The sequence below is a fragment of the Zootoca vivipara genome, chromosome 4 (assembly GCF_965207765.1).
Source record: "Zootoca vivipara chromosome 4, rZooViv2.hap1.1, whole genome shotgun sequence".
NCBI lineage: Eukaryota > Metazoa > Chordata > Lepidosauria > Squamata > Lacertidae > Zootoca > Zootoca vivipara.
This window is the reverse complement of record NC_142587.1, coordinates 97,793,820-97,819,597: the sequence shown is the minus strand read 5'-3', so window position 1 is coordinate 97,819,597 and position 25,778 is coordinate 97,793,820. Positions and strand designations below refer to the sequence as shown.

At 47.1% G+C, this 25,778-nt stretch overlaps 2 protein-coding genes across 12 annotated transcripts in view; both read left to right on the top strand.

Moving 5' to 3' along the window:
• The window catches only part of LOC132592023 (uncharacterized), an 88,213-nt gene extending 66,552 nt beyond the window's left edge, over positions 1 to 21,661 (top strand). Inside the window, exons 1-6 of one of the 11 annotated variants that reach the window (XM_088668848.1) lie at positions 50 to 164; positions 1,206 to 1,628; positions 1,825 to 1,918; positions 2,373 to 2,455; positions 4,865 to 4,991; positions 15,332 to 21,661. In XM_088668848.1, the coding sequence (XP_088524974.1) occupies positions 1,530 to 1,628; positions 1,825 to 1,918; positions 2,373 to 2,455; positions 4,865 to 4,991; positions 15,332 to 18,354 (3,426 nt within the window). In that variant the 5' untranslated portion in view covers positions 50 to 164; positions 1,206 to 1,529 and the 3' untranslated portion in view covers positions 18,355 to 21,661. Of the gene's footprint in view, positions 1 to 36; positions 165 to 265; positions 1,629 to 1,824; positions 1,919 to 2,372; positions 2,456 to 4,864; positions 4,992 to 15,331 lie in introns of those variants that run through there. The other 10 variants (XM_088668849.1, XM_060273945.2, XM_060273944.2 and 7 more) reach the window with 10 other exon arrangements.
• Positions 103 to 25,778, top strand: part of LOC132592032 (uncharacterized) — a 124,205-nt gene continuing 98,529 nt past the window's right edge. Inside the window, exon 1 of the mRNA XM_088668866.1 lies at positions 103 to 164. The gene's annotated coding sequence lies outside the window, so the exon portion shown is untranslated. The remainder of the gene's footprint in view (positions 165 to 25,778) is intronic.

Sequence of the window (25,778 nt, the reverse complement as noted above, 5' to 3'; positions counted from 1 at the left end):
GGGAACCGAGCTCCCTTCCTAGAGAGGACAGGAAGCAAGAGGGGGGCCAGGTCCTCCAGAGCCAAGGCCCCTCCCTCTCCAGTCCTTTCCTGCAAGGAAGGGGGGGAGTGTTGCTTTGGTGTCTCTCCTGCAAGGGCTGCATCGCTGTCCCCTCCTGGGATCTGGTGAGTCTCCTCTCCCCCCCCCCCGAGTGGGGAGACGGTGGGGGTCCCAGGGCTGCAGCAGGGGAGGGTGCCTGGGGGGCCTTATCTGCTCGTGCGGGGGGGGGGGCAAAGCCAGGTCAGGGCGAGGTCTGCAACGCTCTCCTTCCTGGAGATCAGAGGATCCCAAACTCCCACGAAATCTCTCTTCTTCAAACAAAGGAGTCCCTAGGAGTTTTAACTCTGTGTGACATCACTCAGCGTCATTGCACAACAGAGGAAACATGTGCAAATGGTTTTCCAAAGCTGCTCGAGGAGGTGGGCTAGCCCCCCCCCCAAAAAAAAACCACGTGGAGGAAGGAAGGAAAGGTGGGAGAGAAAGGCCAGGAATAAAGAGAGGGATCCCAGCACATAGTCTGGCTGCTGCATTGCAAACCAGTTTCCCAATCATCTCCAAGGGCAGCTCCACACGGAGGCCACTGCAGCAATCCCCTCGCACCCAGAGCATGGCATCCCAGGACCACATCCTCTCTGTCCCAAAGGGATTGTTGCTGGAAAACCAGGCAGAAATGGGCGCTGCTACTCACTGAGCCTCCAGGGACCTTGGCATCAATAGTTCTGTATTAAGCCATTAAGGAGTCTGTCTTGAGAGCGGCAGAGAGTCCAAGTGCAATGAAAGGAGACAGAAGCAGGGGTGGGTGGGGGTGGGGAGCTACCTCCTTAGGACCCCCGGGTGAGGACCCCCACTAGAGCCAAGCATCCATTTTTCACAAGATACAAATGATTCCCTTGTCAGTCAGTTCTGACTTCATGCATTTACTGGAAGGCAGCAGAAACCAGGTTGAAGGCAGCAGAAACCAGGTTAATTGCTAGAACGCTAGAGACTTATTTCTTCTCTTCTTCCTCCTTCTCTTTCTTTTCAAAAAGAGAGCTCATGGTCTGGGATCCGGTGCAATCCAGCCCTGGTTCCAAGCAAGACTCATCCATGCTTGCTCAAGGAACCATTTCCCCACCCCCACCCATGTCCTACAAATTCTGTAACAGAACAATGTATTTCCTTTGTAGGATTTCCTAGACTTTTTCATTACAACAGACAGAAATTGGCAGAAGACTAAAAGGGTTCCTTCCGATCTCTTAGAGCAGGGGTGGCCAACTTCCAGGAGACTGCAATCTACTCACAGAGTTAAAAACTGGCAGTGATCTATCCCCTTTTGGGGGGGTTCAGGTCAAAGTTGTTGAACTTTTTTTTAGGAAGGAAAGCCCTGTTTTTTGGGGGTTCACGTAAAAGTTGTTGAGCTTCTTTAGGGAGGAGGAAAGTGATGTTTAGCTTTTTTAGGAAGGAAAGCCCTGTTTTTGGTGGTTCAGTTCCTGGCTGTCCTTCCCCCGGAGATGGAGAGCTGGGTGAGAGAATGCGGAGCAGAGACCAGTTCCCAGGCCGTGGCCGTGGCCGAAGGTTTCCTCCTGAGTCAGGCAGAGGAGAGAAAGCAGGTGAGAGAGACTTTCCTCTGGATACTCCCCAAAGGCTCAAAACAGGACAGAGAATATCCCATAATGGTCAACTGATGGCCCATCCGTTTTCTGGGAAAGCATCCATGGAATGAGATCTCTCACCCTTGAAGTCTTTGACATTCTCTTTCTAATATTCTTCACCATTCTCTCTTTTGAATCCTTGTTTCTTTTTCAGGGAAAGGACCATTTTGCAGAAATGGAGCTGGATTCCTGTGAGGCAGAGAGGCCTCCGTTGGACACCAGAGAGAGGCCGCTGGGTAAGGAGGAAGGTGGTTATTCTCTGTTTGGTCTCATTCTGTTGGAGCTCCAAATCATCTGAGGGTTCTTTTCATCTTGTTTGGGGGGGAAACAGTTGGGAACAAGGGTCCAGAGGAGGGGAGATGTATTTCTGCACAACAAACATATGAAATGGGCACAAACTTCCAAACGCTCTCAGTAGGTTAGGAGGAAGGTGGTTTTTCTCCATTTGGCCTCATTCTGTTCTTTTCCCAACTCATCTGATGGTTCTTTTCATGTTGTTTTGGAGGGAGACAATTGGGAACAAGGGTCCAGGGGAGGGGAGATGTATTTCTGCACAGCAAACATATGAAATGGGCACAAACGTCTAAATGTTCTCAGCAGGTAAGGCTTTCTCAAAGGCCCATCTGTAGTTAGAGATGCCCTGTTTCACCTGTGAGAGAAGCAGGCACTCCTGGCAACCTGTTTACCTTTTTTCTCTTGCAGGTGACAGAATGATGCCGGCAAGACCTCATGATCCGTCTATTCATGGGGGCAGAAGGGAAGCAGCAGCTGTGGAACCAGATCAGGTCAGGGGAAGCTGCCTTGTGGGGACAGGGGCCGGGGGTTTGGAGCAATGTCATGGACTGGTTGGGCACAGAGGAATGGTGGGAGGATGCAGCCGGGGAACCAAGAAGGGAAGATGGCTCAGAGCCCAAGAAGTGGAGGTAGAAGAAGGATGGGTGGTCAGAGGGGGAAGAGGGAGAAGCCTGGGAAGAGGAGGTGTCAGAAGCTGAAGGGCTAACAGGGCTTAGTGAACTGGGAGACTCTGTGGCAGAATGCAGTCCAGAATCAGAGGCAGAAGAGGATGGAGGCAAGTGGGAGGAGGGAGGTCAAGAGGCACGGGTGAGTCAGGATAAGGAGGAGCCACCGGTGGCTCCCTCTCCTTTTGTCAGAAGCCACCCTCCCTGCTTGTCCCCAAGAGCCAGGAGACCCCCTGCATTGCAGGAATCTCTGCTAGATCATCCAAGACAGATGGCCATCCAAAATAGGCTTACCGTATTTTATTTGTAGATTGAGCACTGAATGCTAAATTTGGTTTCTAAGCAGAGGACAAATGAGGACAAAAAGTGGCCTGGATTCACCTAATTAGCACCAGCCGCTGCAAAATGGGGGCTGCCCCCCATTCCTCCCTCTCGCCATACCCCCATGAACCCCTTGAATTTGACTCTAAGGCATTGGGAGGGAACCCCCAGAACAGCTCATGAGGAGGGGAGAAAGTGGATCCATCCATCAGGCAAACTGGAATGCTTGTGTAATAAAATAATAATAATAATAATAATAATAATAATAATAATAATAATAATCCTATATAATAAAGTCCAGGCAAACTGGAATGCTTGTGTCTCTGCGTCCAGTCCTAGCCGCCCAGAGTGGCTGGGGGAACCCGGCCAGATGGGCGGGGTATAAATAATAAATTATTATTATTATTGTTATTATTGTGTCCCTGTGTCTGCGCTACTGCGCACGTGCCCCACGGACACAAGGATTGGACGCAGAGACTGGACGCACACACATGCACGCCCTCTCCCCTCCCTCCACCCCTCTGCCTACCGTTTACCTGCGGCCGCCAACCGCTGCTCCCGGCCGGACAAGCGCCTCGCTGCGGTTGCGCTAAAGCGCGAGGAGGAGGATGCTGCTTACTTTTTCTCCCCCCCCTACGCTCCCCCCCCGGTGCCGTTTCCAGACAAGCCAGGCCAGGGCGGGGAAGGAGCCTCTCCTCCCCGGTATAGCGCCTCGGCGCTGGCTGAGGGTGGCAGGGCGCATCGGGGAAGCGAGGGTGGAGGCCGGCGGAGGTGAATGGGGGGAGGAAGGGCACCTTTGAGCAGCGCCTCCCTCTGTCCCTCCTTGGGTTGAGGTGGCGCGTCTGACTCAACAGGGGAGGGCGAAGGCGATGGAAAGTTTCTCCCCAGCCTCTGGCAGTGCGGTGCCTGCCATGCTTCTTTTCGCCACCCGTGGGCCGGCGGGCAGCCAGGCAAGGCCACCCTGCCCTCCTCTCCTCTCACTCGCCCTCGCTCGCTCACGAAAATAAGCCATACCCTGAGCCGCAAAAAAAGAGCAGCCCTGTTAGAAACAGTTAGAAAGGTGGCCGGAGCAGCCCTGCGTGGAGCGCCCCGGGCCACGGCAGCAGGAGGTGGTTTCAAAGTGCTACCCTACGGTACATAGGGGACCCTCCGGGGCCAGCTGACCGGACCCGGGGCCCTCAGCTCCCAGCCTCGCCTACTCACACTTCTTCTCCCAAACCAGCCATGTTGCTCACTGGCGCCAAAATACATTTTTTGTTATGTGCAAATGGGGCAGAGCGCCTTGTCGGCGCTTCAGCAGCAGCAACAGCAACAGCCAGTTCTGGGTGCTGAGCTGCGGCAGGAGGAGGAGGCGACTTGCCGGGTCAGCGCCCGGCAGCGCCGCATGGAGAGTCCCGAGCCTCTGGGATGCAGCAGTGCTCTGTAGCACTTTGAATCCTCCTCCTCCTGCCGTGGCTCGCCACCTGGAACTGGCTGCTGCTGCTGAAGCACCGACAAAGCACCCAGCAGTGCCGCGTGGAGCGCCCCGAGCCACGGCAGGAGGAGGTGGTTTCAAAGTGCTACTGCTGCATCCCAGAGGCTCAGGACTTGCTGACCCAGCAAGCCGCCTCCTCCTCCTCCTGCCGCGGCTCAGCACCCTCCCCGCAAACGCATAACTGTGAGGTGGCTTTACGCACCTCTCCTAAAACCGACACCCGCTGCCTCACGCTGCGCAGGAAATGCTTTTTGCCCCTGGGTCCATTCCCGCTCTTCTCTGGCGCCGAATCAAGGCGGCGACCCCCCCCCCCGCTTCCCTTTCTTTCTTTCTTTCCTTCCTTCCTCCTTTCTCCCTTTCTGTCTTCTCTCCCTCTTTCTTATTCTTTCCTTCTTTATTCCCTTCCTTCTTTCCTACTCTTCTTTCCCTTTTTCTTTTAGGGTCCAGTGTGCTTTGAAGATGTTGCTGTTCGTTTCACGGACGAGGAGTGGGCATTGCTGGATCCTGACCAGAGAGATCTGCATAAGGAGGTTATGGAGGAGATTCGTGGGATCGTGGCCTCTCTTGGTATTCATCATATCGTCATATGTGCCTGGAAATTCGAAAAATACCTCTACAGTCATACCTCATGTTACGTCCGCTTCATGTTCCTTTTTTTCAGGTTGTGCCCCGCGGCAACCTGGAAGTACCGGAAAGGGTTGCTTCCGGGTCTCACCGCTCACGCATGAGCAGAAGCGCCAAATCGCTCACGCATGCGCAAAGCGTTTCCTGCACATGTGCAGATATGGTGCAGAGCTCTCCAGCACCCCCTATAACACCTGGGAACCTAACACCCCCACAATAAACAGTAAATTACATTTTTTTCTTTGAACAATCTTCCTCAAATTATTCCTTTTTCTACCACGATTGAGCTGGTCTGAACTGCCCAGGCCATCTCAAATGTCAGCTTGAGAATTGTTAGGAAAGATAAGTGGCTTCAGGTTTTCTGTTTTTGTTTTTGCTCCTGTCAGTCTTGGGTTGACCAAAGAGACGACTGACATTGGAGATGGAGGGGATGCCATGACTGGGCCAAACAAAATTCATCCCAGAGAAGAGCTAGGCTTATTGAATCTCAGGTAATAATAATACAGTGGTACCTCGGTTTACAAACTTTATCATTTCCGGAACAGAACAGTTCTTAAATCAAGGTACCATTGCAGATATAATAATAATTTTTATTTATACCCTGGCAATCTGGCTTGGTTGTCCCAGCCACTCTGGGCGGCTTCCAACTTGATAACAATCACATAACACACTGAGAAAAGTCAACCTAAGCAAGTTGTGCTTCCTTTTTCTGGTTATTTGGCTATAACGTTTGATAGAATACGGGTAACTAAAAAAACTTTGTTGGATTGCATTCTTCTTTCTTTCTTTTTTAATAATTATTTTATTAAGGATTTTCTTGGGTTACAAAGGTAGTGCAGTGTCTCATGCATCATTTTTACACATCAATTTTACTTGTTGAGACATTATGAGGAAGGGGGGAAAGAGGTGGGTGGGATGGGGAGTTGGGTGTGGTGGATTGTCAATGTTTCTGTTTATCTTGATATGTGTAGGGGTTCGGCGTCAGCGTAGTTTGTGCAGGTTCTCTGTTGTTTATTCGTGCTTCTCTGTTGGTGAGAGAGGTCGGGATTCATCTTAGGATGTGATTGATCATTTGTGGTTGGCTGTGATGATCTTTAGTTCCTTGTGTGAGTGGGGAGGGAGGATGTTTTGATTAGGTTAGCCATATTGATTTGTATGCCGACGGTACGTTTTTGTCGTTGTCTTGTTGGGCTGTATATGTGATGAAGGGGAACCATACTGGGGTGAAGGTGTCTTCTTCTGTTTGTCCCCGTGTCAGTTTCAGCTTACTGGTTAGTTTTTCTAGTAGGGCCGTTTCCCATACAACTTGGTACCATTGAACCATGCTTACCCCTGACATGTCCCTCCAGTGCCTGGCTATGATGTTTCTAGTTGCTGACAATAGGTGGATTATAAGTTCTTTGTGATCTGAGTGAGCGTTGTTATCTTGAAAGATATTTAGTAAAACCAATTCTGGGGTAATATCTAGCACTTGCTTAGTTATCTTACAGATTTCTTGCATGAATGTCATCCAGAATGATTGGATTTTAGGGCACTCCCACCACGTGGAGATATGTGCCTATGGAGGTGCATCCTCTCCAACATTTCATGAGGTTCCTGAACGTATTAGTGCTAGTTTCCTTGGAGTCAGGTACCATCTGTAAGTTAGTTTCAACGAGAGTTCTTTTCTTTTCATTGATATAGATTTGAAGGGGGTTTCGACCACATTCTAGTCCATTGGGTAGGGTTGATTTCATATCCTATGTCATCCTCCCATTGTCTTTTTAGGTTGTCCAAGGGGTCTGTGGGATTTTGGAGTAGTATTTTGTATATTGCAGATACCATCCCTTTTCCATGTCCTTTTAACATTTGGAGGAGGCTTTCGAAAGTTGTCAGGGGTCTAGTTGCTGCCGATTTTACTGTTGGGTTATTTAGAAAGGCATGTAGTTGATGTTGTGCTAACCAGGGCATTGGGATGTCTTCTAGTTTGTCCTGTATTTCTTGTGTTGACAAAGGTTTGTTGTCTTGATAGAAGTCCATTAAACGATGTAAACCTTTGGTTCGCCAGGTTTTCATCTGGAGGTTTTGTGCTGCATGATGGAACAAAGGATGGTAAGCCAGGGGAATTAATGGGGATGGGGTTGGAGATAGTTTACTAGTTTCTGCTTTCCATGCTTTGAACATGGTTTGTGTGTATCTGTTGAGTGTTCTGGGAATCTTCCTTAGTTTGTTTGGGAGGAAAGGGTATGCTGTGGTGCAGATATTTTCAATTGAGTCCCTCTCCAGGTGTACCCATTGTTTTGTCTCGTCTTCAAGTATATATGGGATTATATGGCGTATTTGGTTGGCGTTGTAGTATGTTTCTATGTTGGGGATTCCCCATCCTGCTGAGGTGGGGAGGTGAAGGTATTTGATGCTAATCCTTGGTTTTTTATGTGAGAAAATAAAAGAGTGCAATTTTCCCTGCCATTTACGAAGTTTGGTTGGGGGGATCCAAATTGGGAGGGTTTGGAATAGGTAGGTTAGTTTTGGGAGGGTGACCATTTTGACCATGGCTATCTTGTCTGAAAGACAGGTAGGTAGCCGTGTTGGTCTGAGTCGAAGCAAAATAAAAAAATTCCTTCAGTAGCACCTTAAAGACCAACTAAGTTTATATTTTGGTATGAGCTTTTGTGAAGTGTGCATGCACACGAAAGCTCATACCAAAATATAAACTTAGTTGGTCTTTAAGGTGCTACTGAAGGAATTTTTTTTATTTTGTCTGAAAGAGTGAAACTCATACTGTCCCATCTCTTTAGGTCTTTGTTTATTTGTCGCCACAGGGGTTTGTAATTGTGGAGGTATAATTTATTGAGGTTCTGGGTTATTTGTACTCCTTGGTATCTGAATTTGGTGTGGCAAAGTTTTATTTTGGTGATATTAGTAAGTTCTTTTTGGATGTGGGGAGGGGTGTTGAAGCACATGGCTTCTGACCAACTCTTACCAAACTCTTACCAAAGTTTACTTGTAAGCCCGACACCATTGCAAATGTGTTGAGTTCTCTGATTAGGAAGGTTGCTGTATTTAAGGGGTCTGATGTTGTGACCATTAGGTCATCTGCAAACAGCCCTAATTTATAATTTCTGCCTTTTATTTCCACTCCCTTGATGTCTGTGGCTGCTCGGATTCGGATTGCTTGGGGCTCCAAAGCCAGGATAAATAAGAATGGAGACAGCGGACATCCTTGTTTTGTGCCTCTTTGGATTGCTATGGTGTTTGAGTCCATATTATTAATTCTGCATTTTGCTGAGGCTTGGGAATATATTTGTTTGAGGATTTGTAAGAAGTTGGGGCCAAATTTCATGTTAGTTAGTACTGCTAATAAGTATTTCCACTCTAAGCAATCAAAAGCTTTGAGGATATCTAGGGACATAATTGTCAGTGGAAGTTTAGTTGCCTTGCTGTGGTCGATTAAGTTTAGTAGTTTCCTGATGGGGTCTGTAATATTGCGACCAGGGACGAAACTGGTTTGGTCTGGGACTATTAAATTGCCTAGGAAGATTTTTAAGCGATTGGCCAAGATTGATGTGAATATCTTGTAATCCTGATTTATTAATGTGTTTGGGCGGTAAGATTCTACTTTGAGGTTGTCCTTCAATGGCTTTGGGATGGAAACTATTTTGGAGTGATTCCATGTTTTGGGAATAAGCCCCCCTTTCATGATATCATTAAATAGGCGTATCATGTAGGGCATCAGGGGTTCTTTAATTTTTTTATAGAATTCAGCTGTGAAGCCGTCTGGGCCCGGGGCTTTGTGTGATTTCAAGTTTTTAAGGACCGTGTCTATTTCCTCGGGGGTGATAGGGCTGTCCATGAATTCCTGTTCTTCATCGGTTAAAGTGGGCATGGTCAGTCCTGTTAGGAATTTTCTAATTCCCTCCTCAGTTGGGTTGTGGGAGGTGTACAGGTTGGAGTAGAATTCTGCAAATTCAGAAGTTATTTCTTTCGGGGGAAATGTTATGTTGCCGTCTTTTTTGGTGATGCAGTGTATTCTTGTTTTAAGTGCTTTTTTCCTGCATCTATTTGCTAATAGTCTGGAGTTTTCCCCTCCGTATTCATAGAAGCGCTGTTTAGAATATAAAATATTGATCATTGTTTTGTTGATTTCTAAGGAGTCTAATTCTCTTCTTTTTTGTTCTAGAAGTTTAAGTAGTTTTTTGGATCCTGTTTGTTTGTAACGTGATGAGAGGGCAATGATATCTTGTTCTATTTTGTTATTTTTTGAAGAGGTTTGTTTTTTAAGGAGTGCTTTCTCTTTTATGCAAGCTCCTCTGGTCACCGCTTTCATTGCGTCCCATAAGAGGGGAGTATTTATATTGTCTACATCATTCTCTTTAAAATAGTTTTGGAGAGTTTTTGTGATATTTGCTCTAATTTGGGTGTTTGTGGTTAGGATGGGACTGAAAGACCATGATGGGGTGGTTTGTGTTTCTTCACCTATTTTAACAGTGACTTCTACTGGGGCATGGTCTGTGATTTTGATGCTGCCTATGTTTGTTGATTCTACTAAGGGGATCAGACCATGCGTGAGCAGGATGCTGTCCAGTCTGGACGTTGTACCGTGGCGTCCGGATTGAAATGTGTGGGTGGTGTCTCCCGGGTTGTGTTCGCCCCAAATGTCATAGAGACCTCTGTTGCTTGACTATTCCTCCATGGGAATGGGGAAGAGATAATCAAAGATTAAAAACAAACACACACTAGACACCATCTTCTTGACTTTTAAATTTCTGTCTTGGTGTATTATTTTAAAAGTGGAGGAGCATTGAGTCATGTAATTCCCCACAAAGCTGCAGTCTAATGGAAGTCCAGTTACCTGGACTTCCTGTTATCTGCTACTGGTGGGCTGGGTTGTAGAGAAAGGAGGACGAGGATAGCGATGGGTCTCTCTCCAATTTGCTTCCATGAAGCGCACAAAAGTGGAGCAGAGTGTGGAGCGCGAGCCGCCTTCTTCCACCGGGGCGAGGAAGCCGGGGCGCATTAGGGCCCTGCGGGAAAGCGGCCCAAGCAGGGTCCCTTTGTCCAGCTTGTCTGGGTCTTAAATACATACACCTTCCACCCAAAGCGAGAGATCGGCGGGGTGCAGAGATGCGTGCGTAAAAGCTCTCTCGGGCACTCTCTCTCTCGTAACTCCTGGGGTTTGCAGCAGCTGTGTTTGGAGGAGGCGTTTACAGCCCAGGATTCTCTCTCTCTCTCTCTCTCTCTCTCACACACACACACACACACACACACACACACACACAGCGCCTAGGATCCGCTTTCCCTGCAACACTCACTTTAACTGACACAGTGATTACTTTCCACTCATTCGGAACGCCTTTCAAAAGAAAAGCGGGGTGCGGGGGGGGAACCTTGGCAGGGTGCAGAGATACATGCGTAAAAGCGCTCTCTCTCTCTCTCTCTCGTAACTCCTGGGGTTTGCAGCAGCTGTGTTTACATGGTGATTACTTCGGGAGAACTGCTGGAAAGATCCTGGAGATCCTCCCTCGACCAGTGCAGATTTTTTAAAAAAAGTTTATTCTCTCCTCTCTTAAACATCTCCCCCACCATCAATCTCACTCTTGCTCTCTTGAAACTTAACATACTCTCTCTGCCTCTCCTCCCCGCCCAGTCTCACTGCTGCTCCTCCCCATTTGCTGTAACAAACAAGTTTCTGGTTTGGGTTTTTAAAGTTGCTTTTGAAACCCCAGAATCATATCTTCTTGTTGTTCAGGAGTTCAAAAAGGGGTGCATGGTTCTCACACGCCCCCTGCTCCTCCACGGCATCTCCTCCCTGCTGGAGGAGCCGCCCCTCAGCGCTTGCCCGCCTCCACCATGCCGCGATGCATGGTGCCCGGAGCCTCCATCCAGCCAGAGGAGCCGCCCTCCAGCCGCTGCCCGCCCAGAGGGAAATGTGGGGGTGAGGGTGTGGGCGCTTGAGGAATCTGTGCACCACGGCGCCAGATAAGCTGAAGACGGCCCTGGCGCTCGACCGGCCAGCGCCGTCGCTGCTGCAGCTGCTGCTCGTCGCCTCGGACTCGGAGGAACGGAGGAAGTGTGACAGGGCGAGGAAGGGGAAGGAGCTGGGCGCACACGCTCTCAGGTTCCACCGCCTCCCCGCCTGCGGGGCCCTGCGCCCCCTGTAGGACATTGAAGGCATTGCAGGGAAACGCCTCTGCAGCAAGCAGCAAGAGGAGGGAAAGCTGCGAGTGGCAAGCGGCGGGCGAACGGGCAGGCAAGCAGCGGGCAGGCAAGCGGCAGCTACACGGGCCACATGACGAGGTCTGGCGGGCCGGATTTGGCCCGCGGGCCTTGTCTTTGACACCCGTGTTATAGAGGGTCTCCTATATGTAGTTATATAGGTGTTCATTTGGGGTATTTTGGACCTTTTGGTGATTAGCCGGTTGGTCCTGGGTCTCGGCTGATGTGAAGGGCTGTGCTCAGAGACAGGCCTTCCCCCTCGTTGTTTGCGATAGGGGATGATCAGCGAGACGGTGTAGAATAGTTTTGTGATGTTAGGTTCGTGAGCAACGTTGCCAATGTTAATAGCAACATTACTGATGTATTAGAGTGTGTATATGTGTTGGCACGCTCTGAGGCCACCATGTTATTGAATATGTATTATGTTTTAGCCTGATAGTGAGTTGTGTTATGGATGCTGGGGGAGTTGTTTTTCTCTTGTTTGGTATGGAAGGGATACTGGAGATATGAGTTGTGATTGATGGGGAATGTGATTAAGGTTGTTTGGACTGGTGTCGGGGTGGGGTTGGGGATGGGGGTAGGATCTATGGAGGTGAGGTGTTGGGGGGATATTGATGCTGTTAGCTATGTTTAAGGCCTATGGGGAGGGGGGGAGGGGAGGGGAATCACCAGTCCTGCAGTTCGAGATGATTTCCGGTTGCTTCATTCAGCTGTGATTGTTGTTGTTGTAGGGTTGTTCCTCAGTGATGTTTTGGTTCGGTTGATCATGGTCTGGCGTCCTGTGGAGTATATTTGGTAGAATGATTTTGTGAGCGATGGTAGATGGTTGTACCGGCGAGTCTTGACGTGTTGCTTCTGTTGTCTCTTTCCCCTCTTTATTTCCATCCATTCATTTACTGCTGTTCCATTTTCTTGATCTCGGCTGTCGCTTGGTAGCTCTTTCTGTTGCCGATCCAGTGGAAGGTCAAGCCCAAGGTTCCTCAGTAGTTGTTGGGCTTCCGTTTCGTTGGTAGCCATGTACTGTGTTGTATCGGTTGCCACAATGAGATGGAAGGGAAAGCCCCAACGGTATCGAATCCCTTTTTGCTTAAGAAGCTGAGTGTATGGGCGTAGGTTTCTTCTCCGATTTAGGGTGTCTTGGGATAAGTCTTGTAGGACCAATATGGAGTTGTCTTTGTATTGGAGGTTGGTTGAGTTTCTGAGGCCGTTCCATATCTCTTCCTTTTTTTCGTAGCATGAAAAGCACACTATGATGTCTCTTGGGTGAGCATCAGGTTTTGGCATAACTTTTAGAGCTCTGTGTGCCCTCTCCAGATCGGATACCTTGAGTGTCAGATTTGGGATTGTATCTTTCAACCATCTTACAATTAGGTCTGCTGGGCTTTTCTCTTCTGCTTTTTCTGGAAAGTTGCGGAAGCGGATGTTGCAGCGTCTGTTTCGGTCTTCGATGTCTGCTTGTTTAATTCTCAGTTCTTTGTTTTCTCTTTCCAGTTCGTACAATTTCTTATTCATACGTGCGGTTTCATCCTGGTATTGCTCTATTGTTGTTTCTTGCAGTTGATTCTTCTTTTCTAGAGCTTCCACTCTGGAGGTAAGATTGCTGATTAGTAGTTGTATGGGGGTCATTGCATTTTCCACTGCAGCTTCCAGTTTACTTGTCATCCTCTCTTCCATTTCTCTTAGGTGTTGTAATATTTCGTCATTTTGAGGAGGTGTTGCGGTCTCAATGTTATTTACCATCTTTTTAGTTGGTGACACCTTCATCTCCTTGGCGTTTTTGGTTTGAGGTTTGTTTGGCATTCTCTCGGAGTGGGACGTGTTGGGGTTAGGGATTATGGCGGTTATGATTTCTGGGTGTTGGGTTATTGGACTAGTCAGGCGTTGTTGATTGGTGGCTTCTGCAGAGCGTTTGGATTAAGCAATCATTTGTGTCATCCCTTGGCAATGTTATAAGAACTTCTCAGAGACTGTCGTATTCGCCTCAGCAGTGCTGTCAAAGTGGTGGTCAGGTACTCGGAGAGGCGGATAAACCAATGGACAGACAGACAAACAGGTGAAAGTAGACAAACAAACAAGCGAAAGAGGGGAGGTTCGATTTAGAGACGGACAAGCGAGCACTCCAGCGAACAAAGAGGGTGTAAAACAAAAGAAGAGGTGGGGGAATGAGAAGTGGGGTAGGAGGGGAAGATAAGGGGAAATTGAATAAAGGGGAATTGAGTATTTTGGAAGGGATTTAAAGAGAAGGGTTACATATTGGAATGAAGGAGGCAAGACAAAGACAAAACAAAGACAACCGTTTTCAAGGGGGGGTAATAGGGAGGAGGAAAGGCTTCCTCTTTGGAGACAGGTCAATAGACAAAGTAGATGAGGAGGAGGTTTGATCCAGAAGGGAGAAAGAGGGAACTGAAAAGGAAAGTGAGAAAAAGAGAAAAGGGATAGAAGACAAAGGTGGGGGTGGGAAGCAACCAGTGAGATAGAGATCAAAAACAAGGAGAGGATATTTGGGGGGGGCTGCAAAAGTCTATGAGGGGTTCCAAAGGGCACCTCTATGCATCAAGGAGGAAAAAAACAGAGCCAAGCCAAGGCAAAAGAGGTTGGAGGGAGAGGACGCCAGCTTGAAAATGATAGAAATTAAGCAAAAGGGGCCGAGAGCCTGGGGGGGTCCCCGTCTTTGCTTTGTGCTGCGGTCCCTCAAAAGTCCAAAATGTACGGAAAGAAAGGGGGGTCTTGTGTCAAAAGGTGGGAGATGGAGGTGATAAATGGCAAGAACACTAAAAATATTAGGTAAAGTTTTTTGGTGTTATTTTTGTGTGTGTGTGTTTTCCCTTTCTTTCCCCTTTCTATTTATCTTCGTTTCCACTGAAGAAAAATTTAAAGGGGGGGAGGGGAAAAGGGAAAGAAAAGAAAAATATAAAAAAATCTGCTGAAAATATTCAAAAATAAAAAATAATTTTTTTTATTCAAAAATAGACAAATAGAGGAGCAGGTTCAGGCTGGGCCTAGACTTGGAATGACGGCCTCAGTCTGCAATCAAAGCCTTTTCCGACAGGCCTTCCTTTAGACGCTGATCTACCCCAGTCTCATTAATGGACAGAGGGGGCAGGTTCGTGGGCTCTACCGGCCCCAGGGTCCTGGAAGGCCGGGCGATCCCGGCGCTATGTTGCAGCGGCAAGGGCTGCAAGGGCTCGGATCAGGTCCCTTCTCCTCGCTCCTTTTCTGTTGGCGGTGGCGGCGGCAGCAGCGGTGACAATGGCGGCGGCCACGAGGTCCGGGCTTACCTCCTCAGGACTCAGAGTCCCGGAGGCCAGGCGCTCCCGATTGCGGTTCGCCACGATCGGCGGGAAGGGGAGCAGGGACAGAGAGCCCCGACTGCTCCCCAATAGATCTGCCAGGCTCTCCCGGTGCTCGTGCGGTGGTGGCAGCAGCAGTTCCCGCCGGGTGTTGATGGCCGGACACCCGGCTTCTACTCACGATGATCGGGGGAGCGGGGGCAGAGGGCCCCGACGGCTCCCCGATCGATCTGCCGGGCTCTCCCAGCACTCGTGTGTTGGCGGCGGCGGCAGTTCCCGCCGGGTGTTGATGGTCGGACACCCGGCTCCTGCGATCGGCGGGAGGGGGGAGCAGGGGGCCCCAATGGCTCCCCAGCTGATCCACCGGGCTCTCCCGGCTCCTGTGCAGCGTTGGCAGCGGTTTTAACGGCTCCGAAGTTGTTCAAGCGGCTTGGGCACATCAGTGGCTCCTAGGAGCTCCATGGTCGCGTGCCGCTCGCCATTTTGCCATGCCGGAAGTCCGTTGGATTGCATTCTTGATTAAATTATCTTTCCATTGACATATAATTTTATGATATTACTCCAAAAGAAGTGTTGTGAGCGATCAACCCTCTGAAAAACACTTTCCCCCAAAACTCTTCCAGAAATTTTGAACAATACTATATATCAAACAAAGTAACATTCAACAACTCATCAGAATCTAATAATAAAAATGTTGGTTAATGATAAACAACACAGCTAATGAACACCTCCCCAACTGCCTTCAGTTCTTCTCCATTTGTTCCTGAGGCTCTAATCCCTTTTATGTTTCCGTTGCAGATTGTGATGAATTGGAAATCGAGAACAAAGGTGACCATGACAAAATCCTCAGAGAGGAGAAGCCAGGTAAAAAATTGGAGTGTGCAGAAAGCTGCAGTCAGCGCTCCCATTCCACTTCCCATCAACAAAATCTCATCAGAAAGAAACTCTATCAGTGCATGGAATGTGGAAAGAGCTTCAGTCAGAGCTCCAATCTCACTTCCCATCAGAGAATTCATACAGGGGAGAAACCGTATCAGTGTGTGGAATGTGGAAAGAGTTTCAGTCAGAGCTCCCATCTCACTAACCACCAAAGAATTCATACAGGGGAGAAACCATATCAGTGTGTGGAATGTGGAAAGAGCTTCAGTCACAGCAACAATCTCACTTCCCATCAAAGAATTCATGCAGGGGAGAAACCCTATCAGTGTATGGAATGTGGAAAGAGCTTCAGTCAGAGCTCCCATCTCACTAACCACCAAAGAATTCATACAGGGGAGAAACCATATCAGTGTGTGGAATGTGGAAAGAGCTTCAGTCAGAGCTCCCATCTCACTAACCACCAAAGAATTCATACAGGGGAGAAACCATATCAGTGTGTGGAATGTGGAAAGAGCTTCAGTAATAACTACTCTCTCACTTCCCATCAAATAATTCATACAGGGGAGAAACCATATCAGTGTGTGGAATGTGGAAAGAGCTTTACTCACAGCCACAGTCTCACTTCCCATCAAAGAATTCATACAGGGGAGAAACCCTATCAGTGTGTGGAATGTGGAAAGAGCTTCAGTCAGAGCTCCCATCTCACTAACCACCAAAGAATTCATACAGGGGAGAAACCATATCAGTGTGTGGAATGTGGAAAGAGCTTCAGTCAGAGCTCCCAACTCACTAACCATCAAATAATTCATACAGAGGAGAAACAATATCAGTGTGTGGAATGTGGAAAGGGCTTTAGTCACAGCCACAGTCTCACTTCCCATCAAAGAATCCATACAGGGGAGAAACCCTATCAGTGTGTCGAATGTGGGAAGAGCTTTAGTCACAGCCACAGTCTCACTTCCCATCAAAGAATCCATACAGGGGAGAAACCATATCAGTGTGTGGAATGTGGAAAGAGCTTTAGTCACAGCAACAGTCTTACTTCCCATCAGAGAATTCATACAGGGGAGAAACCATATCAGTGTGTGGAATGTGGAAAGAGCTTCAGTAAGAACTCCTCTCTCACTAACCACCAAAGAATTCATACAGGGGAGAAACCCTATCAGTGTGTGGAATGTGGAAAGAGCTTCAGTCAGAGCTCCTCTCTCAATAACCATCAAAGAATTCATACAGGGGAGAAACCCTATCAGTGTGTCGAATGTGGGAAGAGCTTTAGTCACAGCCACAGTCTCACTTCCCATCAAAGAATCCATACAGGGGAGAAACCATATCAGTGTGTGGAATGTGGAAAGAGCTTTAGTCACAGCAACAGTCTTACTTCCCATCAGAGAATTCATACAGGGGAGAAACCATATCAGTGTGTGGAATGTGGAAAGAGCTTCAGTAAGAACTCCTCTCTCACTAACCACCAAAGAATTCATACAGGGGAGAAACCCTATCAGTGTGTGGAATGTGGAAAGAGCTTCAGTCAGAGCTCCTCTCTCAATAACCATCAAAGAATTCATACAGGGGAGAAACCCTATCAGTGTGTGGAATGTGGAAAGAGCTTCAGTAATAACTACTCTCTCACTTTCCATCAAAGAGTTCATACAGGGGAGAAACCCTATCAGTGTGTGGAATGTGGAAAGAGCTTCAGTCAGAGCTCCTCTCTCAATAACCATCAAAGAATTCATACAGGGGAGAAACCCTATCAGTGTGTGGAATGTGGAAAGAGCTTCAGTAATAACTACTCTCTCACTTTCCATCAAAGAGTTCATACAGGGGAGAAACCCTATCAGTGTGTGGAATGTGGAAAGAGCTTCAGTCAGAGCTCCCATCTCACTAACCATTTAAGAATTCATACAGGGGAGAAACCATATCAGTGTGTGGAATGTGGAAAGAGCTTCAGTAAGAACTCCTCTCTCACTTCCCATCAAAGAATTCATACAGGGGAGAAACCATATCAGTGTGTGGAATGTGGAAAGAGCTTCAGTTATGGCTCCCATCTCACTTCCCATCAAAGAATTCATACAGGGGAGAAACCATATCAGTGTGTGGAATGTGGAAAGAGCTTCAGTTATGGCTCCCATCTCACTTCCCATCAAAGAATTCATACAGGGGAGAAACCCTATCAGTGTGTGGAATGTGGAAAAAGCTTCAGTCTGAACTCCTCTCTCACTAAGCATCAAATAATTCATACAGGGGAGAAACCCTATCAGTGTGTGGAATGTGGAAAGAGCTTCAGTCGGAGCAACACTCTAACTTCCCATCAAAGAAGTCATACAGGGGAGAAACCATATCTGTGTGTGGAATGTGGAAAGAGCTTCAGTAAGCACTCCTCTCTCACTTTCCATCAAAGAATTCATACAGGGGAGAAACCCCATCAGTGTGTGGAATGTGGAAAGAGCTTCAGTAATAACTACTCTCTCACTTTCCATCAAAGAGTTCATACAGGGGAGAAACCCTATCAGTGTGTGGAATGTGGAAAGAGCTTCATTCAGAGCTCCAATCTCACTTCCCATCAGAGAATTCATACAGGGGAGAAACCCTATCAGTGCTTCGAATGTGGAAAGAGCTTCAGTCAGAGCTCCTCTCTCAATAACCATCAAAGAATTCATACAGGGGAGAAACCCTATCAGTGCATGGAATGTGGAAAGAGCTTCAGTCAGAGCTTGTCTCTCACTTCCCATCAAAGACTTCATGCAGGGGAGAAACCGTATCAGTGTGTGGAATGTGGAAAGAGCTTTACTTACAGACGGAGTCTCACTACCCATCAAATAATTCATACAGGGGAGAAACCCTATCAGTGTGTGGAATGTGGAAAGAGCTTCAGTCAGAGCTCCCATCTCACTTCCCATAAAAGAATCCATACTAATGTTGGAAAAACCATTGTACAGCTTTAGGAGCCAGGCAAATCAGCACCTTTTTAACCAGACCTTTGGATGATTGACATCTAATGCTCTTTTAAAATGTGGTATTTTGTGTTTTTGTGTTGTGTTATTATTTTGTAACCTTCCTGAGACCTCTAGGTGTAGGGAATAGGTGGCAGCTCTTGAAGGCATAAGGGTCTTCCCCCGAATAAACAGTGTGTGGAATGTGGAATCCATACAAAGGTCAGAAAAACCAGATTACCAGATTTTTTTCAATGAATCCAGGGACACTCTTTTGCAGCAGCCAAGGGGTTAAAAGACAGTAGCATCTGGATTATTAGTAGGGAGCAATCTTTTGTAAACATATGTAGTTTACATGGCAACCAGAGCCAGGTTCCTTGGTTATGGGTGAAGGGTGGGGAGGGGGAAAGAGAGAAGGGGAAGCAAAATTAGGATGGGATAGTTGGAACTGAGGGAGGTGTGGGTCGGTAGGTGCCTGGGTTCAGGCCCCCCCTTTTCTTTTCTGGGATTCCTGGAAGAGTAACCGAAAAGGAAGGAAGGAACAAAATGGGGGCGTAGAGAGAGGTCGTCCCAGAAAAAGGCACATGAGGAATACAAACGGATAGATAACCAAAGCTATTTTAATATGAACCTCCTCTATTTTGGTGGGTGCGTGGGTTCAGGGCCCCCCTTTTCTTTTCTGGGATTCCTGGAAGCGTCACCGAAAAGGAAGGAAGGAACAAAGGGGGGGGTAGAGAGGGGACAGAGAGTCAGGTCGTCCCAGAAAAAGGCACATGAGGAATACAAACGGATAGATAACGAAAGCTATTATAATATGAACCTCCCCTATTTTCTGTCTGACGCTTTAAGTAGAGAAAAATGCAATAGGGATACTGTGTGGGGAGAGGGTGGAGCCATTTGGCAGAGTATTATTATTTTTATTTACAAGCGAGGAGGTGGGAGGATGGTGTCTCCATTGGTCGGGCAATAAAAGCGCCCAGCCTTTATGACTGCCATCAGCGTTTCTTTCCTTGCATCTGCACCCCTCTCAAATTTGGACGTTTGGGAAGGAACATCATAAACCATATGCCGGCGCCCTCCACGTCTCCCCTCAGCCCTCGGGGCAAGGTTCCCGCCAAAGCACCAATAAAGAAGTGGAAGCAGCATCAGCAGCAAATGGAGCAGGCGGAGGAGGAGGAGGGTGGGAGCGGGAGAGGGAATGTTCCCGCTTGTCTAACAGCTGTCTAACCCATAGCTGCCAAGTTTTCCGTTTTCTCGCGAGGAAGCCTATTCAGCATAAGGGAAAATCCCTTTAAAAAAGGGATAACTTGGCAGCTATGGTCTAACCTGGCTGTCCACACTGGCAACAGCAGTGGCCACAGCGCCTCTTGCCGCTGGCATCTTTGGCCATGGACAGATTGGTAAAACTGGGAACTGTCCCTGGGAACCAGGGACATCTGATAACCCTACATTATACAGCTTTAGGAGCCAGGCAAATTGGCACCTTTTTAACAAGGCCTTTGGCTGATTGACATCTAATGCCCTTTTAAAATGTGGTGTTTTGTGCTTTGATGTTGTAACCATCCTGAGACATGTAGGTGTAGGGAATAGGCACCAACTAGGTGTCTTTGCCCCCCACCCATAAAATATTTGAGAAGGCCACACACACACCTTTTTGTGTGTGTTTTTCCAAACGCAACCTTTTATTCTTCCGCAACTTGCCATACAATTTGCCGTCTTAAAAATAAAAAAATAAACGCACACAGGAGTGGAAAAAAAGATATAACAAAGTTTATATGGAATGGTAAGAGACCAAGAATAAAGTACCAGCTGCTAACAGACAGGAAAGGGGGAGCGGGCATAGTCTGGTTAAAGGAATGGGTAACTTTGAAAAATCCAGAAATATTAGACCTGGAAGGAGTGGAAAATCGATTTGGCTGGCACTCTTACCTACCCAGTACTTTACGATAAGGTTAAGGTCCACAAAGGTTTCCTGAACCACTTAGTAAGAAAATCATTATACCTGATCTGGGTAAAATACAAAGGAATTTTGGAACCCAGGATCCCTTCGTGGACATCATCAACAAACGTTATAACAGTTAAGACACTAAATATGGAGATAAAGATCGCCACCTATCAGGACTTATTGGAAAAGAAACAAAATGAGCTAATATTGAAAAAATATGAAGAGAGAAAATAATACCTTTCGGACTGGCTACAATACTTTCAAATCAATCATAGGTTTAATCAGGATAAAAAAATGGGCATTTCAAAGGAAAAATCAAAATTTGAAAAAGAACTAATACAGAATGATGGGAAGTACATTTCACGTATTTCACATATTTATGACCTGCTGTTGGAATGGTGAAGTGGGCCCAAGACCTTGGCTACAATGTCCTGATGGAGCAATGGGAAAGACTGTGGAGGGTGGATTTAAAGTTTACCGCCTGTTATAACTTAATAGAAAACATCTTTAAAATGATGCACAGGTGGTACCAAACACCAGAAAAGTTAGCCAAGAAGTATAAAAATAAATCTATGTGCTGGAGGTGCAATGCGGAAAAAGGGTCTCTAATACATATGTGGTGGAATTGTCCGGAAATATGTAGGTACTGGAATAACATCTATGAAGATCTTTAAAAAATGTTAAAATGCACATTTAGAAAAAGACCGGAAATGTTTTTATTAAATATAATACCAGAGGATATTAAAACCACAAAAAGAATATTGTTATTGTATGGAATTGTAGCGGCAAGAGTCCTGGTCGCCAGAAATTGGGAAAACAAAAATGCACCCAGCATAATGGATTGGCAAACTTTAATGATAGAATATTTACAGTTAGCAAAAACCACTGGAAGAATAAGAGGACAAACGAAACAAAAAAACACAGAAGGAATGGAGGATGTTTGATGAGTATTTAAATAGTAGTGGTATACCCAGAATCCTAATGGCAGACTAAAGTTGAACCTGACTTTCTTAAGGGGGGGGGGATGTAGATGTAAATTCAGAATTGTGTGATAAAATAAGGTTGATATGTAGATTACAGAGAGAATAATTGGAAGTTTTCACAAAGAAGGTGTGGATTGTACATATAGAGATGTAATGGTTTTCTTTTTGTCTTTTTTTTTTGTATACAGATTGTTTGTTTGTTTTCTATATTAGTATCTTTCCTCCCCTTCTTTTTCTCTCTCTTTTTCTTTTTTCTTTTTCTTTTATTCTTTCCTTTTCTATTTTCTTTTTGTAAAATGTTATGAAAGAGAAGAAGAATATGAAATATATGCATGTTGTACGTCTATGTTTTTAAAGAAAGAAATTAATAAAACTTATTGTTTTAAAAAAAGATATTTGTATTTTTATTTGTTATAAAATTCAATAGCCACAGCCACAATCTCACTTTCCATCAAAGAATTCATACAGGGGAGAAACCCTATCAGTGCTTTGAATGTGGAAAGAGCTTCAGTCGGCGCTCCTCTCACTTCATACAGGGGAGAAACTGTGTGTGGAATGTAGAAATAGCTTCAGTCACAGCCACAATTTCACTTCCCATCTAAGAATTCATACAGGGGACAAACACTATCAGTGCGTGGAATGTCGGAAGACAGTGGTGTTCCTACCCCAGCTGTCACTAGAGCATGCGCACTAGAGCGGAACCTGGGGTGGCAAAACCGGAGGGCGGGGTGTCGTGATGTTGCACGCATGCGTATGACGCTGCGTTGTGGGATAACCCCCCCCCCGATTCCCAAGCCTCGCTCGGAGCAGCAGCGCCCAGAAAAAAGACTCGCTCGCCGCAGCGGCAACTAGCTTCCAGCTGCCGCGGCGGTAATCGAGTCTTCTTACTAGCCTCCACCTCGCCGAGTGAGACTTGGGAGTTGCGGGGAGGGACCACCCCGCGATGCAGCGTCGCATGACGTCTGCGTAGACACGCGACGCTGATGTGTGATGCTGCATCACGGGATGCCCCTGCCCCCGTTACTCCCAAGCCTCGAGTGGCGGATGGCAGCCAGCAGCATCGGGGCGGCCTCTCCATGATGGCGGCCACGTTGGCCGCCGTCGATAGGTGCGGAAGGGCCAGGGCGCACTGCCCCCTGCAGAGTGGAGCTCGGGCGACACCCCCCCCCGCCCCCTGTTGTGTTGCCCCTGTTGAAAGAGCTTCGCTGATAGCTCCAAACTCACTTCCCATAAAAGAATCCATACAAAAGTTGGAAAAACCATTATACACCTTTAGGAGCCAGGCAAATCAGCACCTTTTTAACCAGGCCTTTTGCTGTTTGACATCTAATGCCCTTTTAAAGTGTGGTGTTTTGTGTTTTTATGGTTTTTTTTATGTTGTAACCATCCTGAGACACGGGGTAGGGAATAGGCACCACCTCTTAAAGGCCTAGGGGTCTTTGCCCCCCCCCCCAATAAAATCTTTAGGAGTCCACCCCCCAGTTTTTGTGGGGGGTTTTTTCAAACGCAACCTTTTATTCTTCTGCAACTTGCCATACAATTTCTCTTTCAATTTGCCCTCTTTTTTTAAAAAAAAAAAACACACACACACAGGCCATGAGGAAAACAAAATACAAGAAAATATAAACGTGGGCAGGTCCCATCTTTGCAGGCCAAACATAAAAGTTGCCTTAAAGCAGGGTTTCCCCAACCTGGGTCCCCAGCAGCTCCTGGACTACACTTCCCCATAGCTGCCAAGTTCAGCATTGAAAAATAAGGGATCACAGACTCACCCAGCGGTGTGGCACCGGAAGTCGTTTCTACGCATGTCTGGACATGCGCAGAAGCGACTTCCCTGTGCCGGCTCTGCACATGTCTGGGCACTGAAAGAACCCAGCGCCGGTCCTTTTCTCTCCCTATCTAATGCGGAGGGTGGAAGGGTTGGCCTGCAACCCAAGCACATATAAGTTTGCACCTCTCTTCAGAAGCCACCCCCCTCCTAGGAATCCTGGTGTTGCTGTTTGAGTTTCTGAAAAATAAGTCAGCATGGGTTTCTGAAAAATAAGTCATGTCAGACTAATCTGATCTCATTTTTTGACAGAATTAAAAGCCTGGTAGATGAAGGGAATGCTGTGGATATAGCCTATATTGATTTCAGCAAGGCCTTTGACAAGGTGCCCCATGATATTCTTGTAAAGAAGCTGGTAAAATGCGGGCTAGACAATGCTACCATTCAGTGGATTTGTAACTGGCTGACTGACCGAACCCAAAGGGTGCTCATCAATGGCTCCTCTTCATCCTGGAGAGTAGTGACTAGTGGGGTGCCACAGGGTTCTGTCTTGGGCCCAGTCTTATTCAACATCTTTATCAATGACTTGGATGATGGGCTTGAGGGCATCCTGAGCAAGTTTGCAGATGACACCAAATTGGGAGGGGTGGCTAATACCCCAGAGGACAGAATCACACTTCAGAATGACCTTAACAGATTAGACAACTGGGCCAAAGCAAACAAGATGAATTTTAACAAGGAGAAATGTAAAGTACTACACTTGGGCAAAAAAATGAAAGGCACAAATACAGGATGGGAGACACCTGGCTTGAGAGCAGTACATGTGAAAAGGATCTAGGAGTCCTGGTAGACCACAAACTTGACATGAGTCAACAGTGTGATGCAGCAGCTAAAAAAGCCAATGCAATTCTGGGCTGCATCAATAGGAGTATAGCATCTAGATCGAGGGAAGTAATAGTACCAATGTATTCTGCTCTGGTCAGACCTCACCTGGAGTACTGTGTCCAGTTCTGGGCACCACCGTTCAAGAAGGATACTGACAAGCTGGAATGTGTTCAGAGGAGGACAACCAAAATGGTCAAAGGCCTGGAAATGATGCCTTATGAGGAACGGCTTGGGGAGCTGGGTATGTTTAGCCTGGAGAAGAGAAGGTTAAGGGGTGATATGATAGCCATGTTCAAATATATAAAAGAATGTCATATAGAGGAGGGAGAAAGGTTGTTTTCTGCTGCTCCAGAGAAGCGGACACGGAGCAATGGATTCAAACTACAAGAAAGAAGATTCCACCTAAACATTAGGAAGAACTTCCTGACAGTAAGAGCTGTTCGACAGTGGAATTTGCTGCCAAGGAGTGTGGTGCAGTCTCCTTCTTTGGAGGTCTTTAAGCAGAGGCTTGACAGGCATATCTCAAGAATGCTTTGATGGTGTTTCCTGCTTGGCAGGGGGTTGGACTGGATGGCCTTTGGGGTCTCTTCCAACTCTATGATTCTATGACGAACAGGCCAAACCCACCCTGCGTACATTTTGTTTTGCCTTGAGGGCTAGACTTTGTTTCCCTTCTGCAAAATTTCTGGCTGTTTGCCAGCTCCCTCCACTGGCTCAGAGCTTGTGGCAGTGAAACGTTCTGCGAAATGTCTCTCCAGAATCCCAGATGTTTTCCTAGCAAGCCGGAGAACATTGCTCAGCCATCCTTATAGCTCTGCTCCTATTGAGGAAGGCTGAGCTCAGCAAGAGATTGAGGGAGGCGGGAGACCTTGCATTTGTGCTCATTCTTGAAGGATTAGGGAGCAAGGATGGCTTGATTTGAGCCCTTGGAAACTAGTAAGCACACTTCTGAGCATGTGCAGAAAGTCATCACTGCCTCGCCACTTTGCAAACACAAGCTGCCTCTGGGCATATTTTGTTGGAAGACAAGGTGCATGCATAGCTCAGTTGGTTACAGTGTGGTGCTGAGAATGCCAACGTCACAAGTTCGATCCCCGTATGGGACAGCTGCATATTCCTGCATTGCAAGGGTTGGACTAGATGACCCTCGGGACCCCTTCCAACTCCACAATTATATACATACAGTATAAGGTTTTGAGCTCAGAGAAAGCCCCCCAAACCACCAAGCAGGCAAATTGCTCCTGGTATACCTTATCACAGCCCAATTTATTTAATTTAATTTTAATTAATATAATTTATTTAATAAAATCATAGAATTGTAGAGTTGGAAGGGACCACAAGGGTCATCTAGTCCAACCCCCTACAAGGCAGGAATTATTTGCCCAACATAGGTCTCAAATCCACAATTAAGATTCTCATGCTTGACTGACAAATTAAAAAATGATTTGCTTTATACAGCTCTTGATTGTAAAACACAAAAAACTCAAAACAATAACTATCAATAGCAAGAATGTTTTTTACGACTTTCAATGGGTTCAAGCCCCTTTTTTGCCCAAAAGATTCCTGCAATAGATAGACTAAAAACAGTTTCCCCAACCTGGAGACCTCCAGCTGTTTTGAACTACAAATCCCATCAGCCCCAGAGTGCCTAAGAATGCCTAAGGCAGTGCCTGAGAATGGGGGGCTAGAGGAGGTCTGGTGTGTGTTGGGAGGGCTGGCACCTCAATTTGCAACCTTCCCCCCACCCCTCGCCCAGTCCTTTAATTCTGGGGAGAAATGGGGTGCACAGAGCGCAGCTGCGGGGAGGCAGAAGCTTCCATCCTCTGGGGGTTGTAAGGTGGACTGGGGGCACAAG